Below are 8,872 nucleotides of genomic sequence, written 5' to 3' on the forward strand. Positions count from 1 at the left end.
AATGATAAATATATTAAATATGAATTTAAAAAATAATTGATTTACAAAAAAAAATACAGTTTTAAAAACTCAAACATATATATAGATATAATTTCAAAGTCAAAACAACTAAAAATGATAAATACTTAAATTTAAATATTTTTATAGAGTTGATTTTCATGCTAAAAGACCTATAAATAATAAAGATGATATATATATGTATATCATATTTTTTATTTCTAGGCAAGTCAGCAGGGTGGGCTTTGAGTCAAAGGGGTCCGTTGTAGAGATCCAGACTCATTCAAAATTCGGGATGAGAGCCCTAAAATAGACTAGAAGTAAAACGTGACTTTAAGATGTATGAAAAACTGTGATTTTGGAAAGGTAAATGAACAAATTTTGTAATGGAATTTTAAGTGCAGAAACTATAGATAATATGTAAGTTTTAAAAATAGAAATTTTGGGTTCTAGAGATAGATAGTTATATAAAATGGCCATCTAGAGAGAGAGTGGTGGAAAATGAAGGAACTGCAGACGAAATGGATGGGGATGATGATGAAATGTTAGATCTAGGTTCCTGAAGTGTTGATGCATGTATCTTGAGCCCCAATAACTCTTATTAAAATTGGATCCTTATATGTTGCCAAGCTTAGGTGTTTTCTATGCAATAAAAGAATGAGTAAAGGAATAAAACTTCATAACACTTGCTTCAACTAGGTTGAACAACTAGGAACCGGGAGAGTCTTGTCCTGCTGGCTACCCACTGCTAGGGCATGTCCAGAATGTGATATAGAGAGATAGGAAGATAATATTTATACCTTAGGCATGGTATAAAATGCCCTTCTATATTTTCCTATTTTCTCTCATTTTTATTCCTCACTCTTTTTTTGTTGGTCAGATCTTGAATTTGGGAATTCATTTGAAATTTGTGATCCTCATTAAGAGGGAATTTAGAGAAGATTATGGAGGGATCTAGGATGTGTCCCAGATGTATGTTACTGTTCCTTTACTCCGATTTGGGTCAATAGCCTAAATAAATAGCTCTAAAAATCACATGTGATGCTCTAGCCCATTGATTGGCATCCAAATTACTTTTGATTCATTTCATCACTTATAAAAGTATTCTTGACACGAAAGTCAATCAAGGTTTGTTAAACTTCCCATATGTGTATTAAGTTGTATTTGTGATCGAATTCAAAAATATTTAGATCATCTAGTCAATAGCATGATAAGTTCAATGTTAAAATTATTAAATTCAAACAAATGCATGTAACATCATAAAAGCAGTCTTTCACATCAAAATTCATTTTCCCATGTTTGGTTGGCTAAGTATCAGAATTCATTATTTTATTTTGATTTGCATCTAGTCCTTTTCCTTTTTCTCATTTTCACTTTTGAGCTATCCTCGTAGGTTTGAGATTTTTTCGGTTTAGGTGATATACATTTTCCATAATCTCTTTATATTTCAGAGATGTAATGCAGAGTCAGTAAATTGGGGAAGTTTTTTCCATGCGGCTGTAAGGAAGGGTTTGTCCCAAAGACGTGTCACATTGCTAAACTTGGAAGGGTCAATTTTGAAGTTTAATAGCACTCTGACCTTGGCAAATGCTTATGCCACACAGCCTCCTCCGATGCAGCAGAAGCTGTTGGAGTAAATTGGATGAAGTAGCAGGGCTGGCCCTTTATTGACAACACTATGGAAGATAATTAACAAGGAAGGCTGCACTCCACCTCACAATGGTGATTGGTGAGACCTATACATTGGCAGTTGGCCTTGCATCAAATTGGGCAAAAAATACACCTCACATCATCTTGCCAAGTCCCTTCCTTAACCCGAAGACTAGAGCACCAAACTCTGCCGTTATCAAATCGTAGCGCACTGTGAAGAGGCTTGAGTACCAAGCACAATGTCCATCCACCCAGCATTTTTACCACCCCTGGTCTGCCTGTACTTCATATAAAACTACCATCAAATTTCCATAAGTTATCACCTTGGACCAGAATGGGTGTCGCCGCCTGAGCATTCATGCATAGCACACATAAAGCTTCTGCATACCTACAGCTAGTTGCAGAGCATCTGTCTCTGGTGGCCCAGTTGAAAAACAAGTGCAGGATCACTGGGCATGCAGTGCAATGTTGCTTGGTCCAGCTGGTGAGAATACACCCAAAGCCATTGCTCCTAATGGACTGGTAACCAGAAATCTAGACTCGGTGGGACGCCGCCAGTAACACGCCACATGGTCAAGCAGGATGCCCCTAGGCCATATGGGTTCATACACTTTTTGAAGTAGCCCAGTGCATTTTATCAAATATTTGTTCTTCCCTTCCATTCTAGGACACGTGAAATTGCACTGAATCCTACCAAATCTCTCAGGCCAGAGTAATCTCAGACCTTCTGAAAAGACTAGTGAATCCAGTGATTTTCATGTAAATTCTATCCAAGTCATTGCCCTATCCAGACCTTTGACTTTACAGAGAGAAGACCTGTTGGCCTGTTGGAATAGACAACTTCTCCCAATTCTGCAGATTCCTGCTAGAGGAGTGTTACTCAGGTTCTTTGAGCTGTCTTGATCTTCTTCCCCATGAAACCTTATCCATAAAGCTAAAGGTCTCTGGTCTCTTCTACCTCTCCCATCTGCCTTCGAAAAATCTGAAGCACCCTGTACAGCTTCTCCGTCTCAGGATGTGATTTATCACCCGCCACAAATGTCCTCACATCAGTTCCAACCTGAATCCAGCTAACACCAGGATCCTTCTTCATCCCTTTCTCCCTCATAGAGCCCCTCGTTCTCGACACCTCCTCCCACCTCGCCTCGGCCGCATACGCATTAGACAGAGCCACGCCAATAGCAGGGTTACTGGGCTCCATCTCCAGCAAGCGATGAGATAGATACTCGCTGAGCTCCACTCTCCTGTGCTCTCTGCAAGCTGCAAGAAGAGACCCCAGCATCTTAGCGTCCGGCTCTACGGGCATATCGGCCATGAACTCGATCGCTCTGTCGACGTCCCCGCTTCGAGAGAGGAGGGCGACGACGCAGCCGTAGTGCTCCACCCCCGGCGATAAACCATACTTTGAACCCATCTCAAAGAATAGCTCCAGACCTCTTTCCACCAGCCCTGCATGGCCGCAGGCCGTGAGCAACCCAGTGAAGGTGACGACGTCCGGAGAAACCTCATCTCTCATCATCTCTGCATGCAGAGCCAGAGCTTCTCCTGCCTTCCCATGCAAAGCATACCCAGAGATCATAGCGTTGTAGAGAGCCAATTCCCTTCTCATTCTCTGATAGAAGATTCTCTCAGCCATCCCCAAATCTCCACATTTGGCGTACATATCAACCAGCGCTGTCGATACTTGAAGGGAAGAGCAGTACCCACGTCGAGTAGAATACGCGTGCATGGCTCTTGCATGGCGTAGAACAGCGACGTCGGTGCAAGCCGAGGCCAAAGCGACGATACTGACGAGATTAGGACGAAGCCCGGACGCTTGCATGCGACGGAAGAGCTCCATGGCTTCGGTTCCACGTCCGTTTCTCGCTAACCCGGAGATCAGCGTCGTCCACGTAACTACGTTCGGCTTTACCTCTGCAGACTCCATCTCTGCCAACATCTCGCAAGCTTCTTCCACTTGATTACTTCTCACCATCGCTAAAATCGCCGTGTTCCAAGAGACTACGTTCCGGGCGACGCTCTCCACCTCCATCTCGTAGAATAACTTCATCGCCTCTTCCCCGAGACCGCGCTGCGCGTACGCCGATAACTGCGCGTTCCACAAGATCAGATCTTTGTTAACTGTCCGGTTGAACACCCGCCTTGAGAGCTCAATCCTCCCGCAGTTGGCGTACATGTCGATGATAGCTCTCGCTGTCGATAATTCAGTGGAGAGATAGTTTCTGATGCAGTAGCCGTGGGCCTGCTTCCCAAGAGCGAAGTCTTCGGTCGCTGCAGAAGCCGAGAGGATCGACGATAACGTGACAGAGTCGAATCTCTGGTTATTCGCTCGCATTCTCTTGCAGATTTGGAGAGCTTTCTGGGTTTCTCCCTCTTGAATGTACCCGGAGATAAGCAGATTCCAGATGACTGTGTCTTTCTCCATGGCTTGGCCGAAGACGATCTCTGCTTCCTCCATGAAACCCACCTTGCAGTAGAAATTGATCAGCGCGCTGGTTAAGATCGCGTCGAGAGTTAACCCCGATAAGACGGCCACTGCGTGGGCTTGCCTGCCTTGGTCGACGGCTTTCAGACTCGCTGCAGCGGAGAGAAAGCTCGCAATGGTGACCCGGCTCGGCTCTTCTCCGTCGGTTCTCATCTCAGAGAACGCTCTCATGGCTTCTTCTTCTTCCCCGTTTTGCACGTACCCGACGAGGATAGAGTTCCAGGCGACGGTGTTCTTCTCCGGCATTTGATCGAACACCTTCCTGGCGTCCTTCATGGCTCCGGATTTCCCGTAGAAGTCGACGAGGCCGCTCTGAACGAAGACGCAGCCATGGTAGCCCGTCTTAAGCGCGTAGCCGTGGACGCCGGCGCCGAAACCCGTCATCCGAGCCGAGGACGACGCTTTGAGCGCGCAGGGGATGACAAAGTTGTCCGGCGATAGCCCTTCTGCCATCATATCGCGGAAACCCAGCAGAGCTCTTTCGCAGAGGCCTTCGTTCGAGAGCAATCCTATCATGGCGGACCAGGAGAAGACGTTGCGCTGGCGCTGCCTCTTGAAGAGTTTGAAGGCGGCTTCTGGGACTCGGCATTTCGCGTAGAAGATGACGAGCTTCGTTTCTAGATACTCGTTTCCGTGAAAGATTTCCCCTTTCTTGATGATATGAGCGTGGATTTGTCTCCCTTGGAAGAGGGCGAGATCTTGAATGCAGGTCTGAAGCATGTCAGCGTAGATCTCTGGAGACGGAGAGTTTCCCTCGTTCTTCTCCGCGAGGTGGAGCAGGTTGAAAGCTTCTTTGACGAGAGCGGCTTTGGGGAGAGAAGATAGCTGGTGGAGGAAGGATTTGCGAAGGGTCCTTCCATTGTTTCTCTTGGGATGAGCTGTTCTTGGCTGGGGAGTGGTAGAGTGTGGGGGACTGTGGAGGAGGAAAGCGGCCATGAACGAGACCGAAGGGAAGATGTTGCATGCTCCTCAAAATGGATCAGATGCCTGCCACATGGATGACCACACACGGAGGATGTGAGGTTATGTGTTGAAATTGAAGAGAATTTCAGTTATCTTGGAATTGGATAAAGAAAGGACAAGAGTGTTCTTATATTTATATATTTTTGTTCACAGAGAGATGGTGTCATCTTTGAGATCTCCCATCCAATTATAATGGGTATTGACTATGAAATCCTTAAAGAGAAGTACGCATTTTTAGATGAGTATTGTATCTGTATTACATTTCTTTTCCTATACATTGTTGTATGATATATTTTTTTTTGTTTACAAAGAGATGGTGTCATCTTTGAGATATCCCATATGAATATAATGGGTATTGCCTATGAAATCCTTAAACAGAAGTATGAATTTTTCAATGAGTATAAGATGTGTAATACAGTTCTTTTACTATACATTGTTGTCCTCAATGCGTAAGGTAAAGAAAATATACAAATTTAATATTTTTATAAATATTGAATATAAAGTGTGAAGCATGTAAGTTTGCTTTTCATATTAGGTAAGAAATGTACCAGTGTGCATGACTGTTTGTCCCTCTCTCTAGATTATGTTTTTAGAACTTGAAAAACATATTAATACAATAACATTGTGAAGGTCAGTATATAATAGTTTTAAAGTGTATGTAAGGGTAAATGTGTATTCTCTTTCTCTCTTCCTGCCGTAGAATTTTCGCCAAGATATTAGAACTGGTTTATTAATTAGGAGCAGAAGAGACTGTTTGAATCAACCATATCCTGACCTTTGTAGAATAAGTCATTCTCTTTAACACAGAATAATAATAAATTACAATCAGCATAAGGCCAAGCAATGATAAGATCAAGTGATAAGCCTTCACTTAATCATCCAGATGGTTATTCTAATCATCCATATGGTGATCTCACTTCACGTGAAGGAAGTTACAATAAAATGTACTCTTGATAGCAACTAGAGTGATATAGCAATAACAATACAATAAAAAACTGTGTTTATATGAAGGATTTCCATCTCAAAAGACAAAAACACAGTCACAGATTAGTTACTCTGAAAATAAGTGGATGTAGCAATGGATATCTGAAATCACATAAAGAAACAAAGTCACTAGAGGTATGAAGAAAATAAATTGAGATGTGTTCTTTACACTCAAGGATTTTGACAAGAAGTGCCATTAGTATTTGGAGATTGATTCTCTTGGGTAAATTTCTTTTTATCCTGATTAATATGAGAAAATAATAATGACCTATGAATCAATCTCAACACAATGATAAATCTTGATCAAGAAAAGGATCATGTCTAAAATGGATGAACATGTGCACATTAACTAAAATTATCACAGCTAGATAGGAATCAGATGGGTTATTGAGTTAGCATACACGCACCTATGTTAAAAAACCTTTCATTTTGTCCAAAAAGAATTTTGTCTAAATTTTAAGCTTATAAATTGACGAGGATATTCAAATCATTAAGGTCAATATTTTGAGGAAAATAAGTCCTAGTTTATATAATTATGGTCCTGAAATGAGTTTTAGAAGAAATTCTTAAGTTAATGAAATCAGTTAGATTGCAGAAAAAACTTCCATAAAACTTACATTATCTACTAATTATCCAACTTGAAACCATGGATTCATAAAAAATATTTATTTTTTATTGAGTTTAGATAAATATTTATATTATAAAATATAAAAATGTGTTGGGTTATGTGCCTTGGTTTGTGCATGGAAAACACGTATCTATGGATGCGGAAACGTGTTGATCGATTCAAAATCCATCTTTAAAATGACATATTGATTGTACCTTGTGGGGAACTCATTCCACCTTTGACTTTGTCGCTCCGAGATCGTTCTGAAGCCATTCATGCGTCTGGCCTCTAGAAGTATCCACGCGATCACTCGGCGCTTGGATCTCCACATCTTCTTCTTCGATTCTTCTTGAAACTCTAGAAGATCTCCTCGCCATGTCTCCCTTGGATGAGTGGATAAGAGAATGGAGAAAGGGAGGGCCTCACAAATCAGGCTTGCATGGGTGCTTAAAATGAGACCCCTTTCCCTCTTTATATTTCACTTAAGGTTTTTCTCAAAAAACCTACAAAATAAAATATATCCACCAATGCCCTTATGACCTTATGTGTGTGACCCTCTAGGCCCATATATCATTCTATTTAATAACTTTAGTGGCCCAATAAAATTTATTGACCAACCTTATTAGTTAACTATCAACATATAGATTAATTAAATAAGGATTGATTTAACCCAATCAATAGGTTAAGTTTCGAGCCCGTGGGTTTCCATGCTACAGATCGTGCTCTAGAAGATACTAAGTAGACTCAAACTCTCTCATGGAACCTTTACCGTCATCGGTTATCGTATATGTATAATCCATCGTACGCGCGAGACTCTCGAATGACTTAGGGTATGGTTTATTGTCAAACCCTAATCCGTCATTTGATTAGTACTGATGTGTAATGGGGATCATTGGAGAACGCCTTCTTCAATATCCTCATTACCCTGGCCAAGGATTTTTCAACATCGTCTTCCTTGAGTCAATCTCCTCTTATACCAAGGGTGGATGATCCCATCTTGACCACTCGATCATCTCCTTAAGCTTATTACTATATCCGATCTATAACTTATTTGAATCCCATGATTTGAGGCCCGTAAGTTATAGTCAAAATGTAGTCGTCCACTCAAGAGATGTCCTTGGTGTCTCAGATCACTGGATCACTTATACAATCGTGACTTGAATCAACCTGATTGACGTTTAGGTATAATGCCATTCAGGGATTCGTACGTATCAATTCAGTGAACTCTTTCTCCAAAGAGCACCAACTATCTGTCCTTAGTGTCGCCACACTAATAGCCACAGGATCAGCTATAATTATCGTATAAGTAGGATCAACTATTGTTATTCTATCCAGATAATTCGATGTCTGTCTCGACTATCCATCGTATATGAATATTCAGAATACATGTTTAAATACTAGTGATCAATCTATTTTGATCTCATCATAATTCACTAATTCATTGCACGTATTCATCGACTTCATTATAAACATCACAAGGAATAATAATGAACGTAAATATTTTATTCAATGAACTTAAATAAACATGGTAGTATGATCGGCTTGACGGCCACATAATATCCATCAAAATGTTTGTTCACAATGCAATGCAATTCCAATATCTTTCTATATTTTTTACATTATTAATCCCAACACACTCTAAAATTATATAAACCAACCCCCGATGTTATATTTCACTCTACGCGCTCAATCTCAACATTTATTTCACTGTTCTTTTTTAAGTCCATTGTATGCATCAAAATGAAACTGAGGATTTGTGAAAATATTGTATATTCTACCTGTTTCATTCTCCAATACAATATTTCTCAATACTTTGAAATTAAAATAAATATATCCCTAAATAAAACGTCCCCCAAAGTGGTATTAATACTCTTCCAAACTCTTTCCTGCTTCCTTGTACCATAAAATGATATGATTTATTAGTGTGGTTATCTTTGTTCTCCAAGAAATGGTAAAAAATATTATTAGTTTCATAAGTTAAGAATAAAATGCAGTTCATTAGATTTTACTTTCAGTATCTTACAATTTTACTCTTTATTTACTCATAACCAATATCTTACTTTTTATTTACTCATATAATTTTACTTTCAATTCTAGTGATTTAGTATTTATTCCAAAGATTTTTTTCATCTTATTTTGTGCTTGATTGTATCTTCCTTTCATGAGTATGTTAAAATGATTTAGAT

At 40.2% G+C, this 8,872-nt stretch overlaps 1 protein-coding gene across 1 annotated transcript; it reads right to left on the reverse strand.

The window, feature by feature from the left end:
- Positions 1-1,635: 1,635 nt before the first annotated feature.
- On the reverse strand, positions 1,636-5,155 carry CRR21 (Tetratricopeptide repeat (TPR)-like superfamily protein). The gene has a single exon (XM_078576165.1). The coding sequence runs from the start codon at positions 5,066-5,068 to the stop codon at positions 2,582-2,584; it is 2,487 nt and encodes an 828-aa protein (XP_078432291.1). The 5' UTR covers positions 5,069-5,155; the 3' UTR covers positions 1,636-2,581.
- Between the last annotated feature and the right edge of the window lie 3,717 nt (positions 5,156-8,872).

This window comes from Wolffia australiana, chromosome 5 (assembly GCF_029677425.1).
Source record: "Wolffia australiana isolate 7733 chromosome 5, ASM2967742v1".
Classification (NCBI taxonomy): domain Eukaryota; kingdom Viridiplantae; phylum Streptophyta; class Magnoliopsida; order Alismatales; family Araceae; genus Wolffia; species Wolffia australiana.

Excerpts from the sequence above, each read along its gene's own strand:
- CRR21 (XM_078576165.1), bottom strand. The coding sequence starts at position 5,068 with ATGGCCGCTTTCCTCCTCCACAGTCCCCCACACTCTACCACTCCCCAG.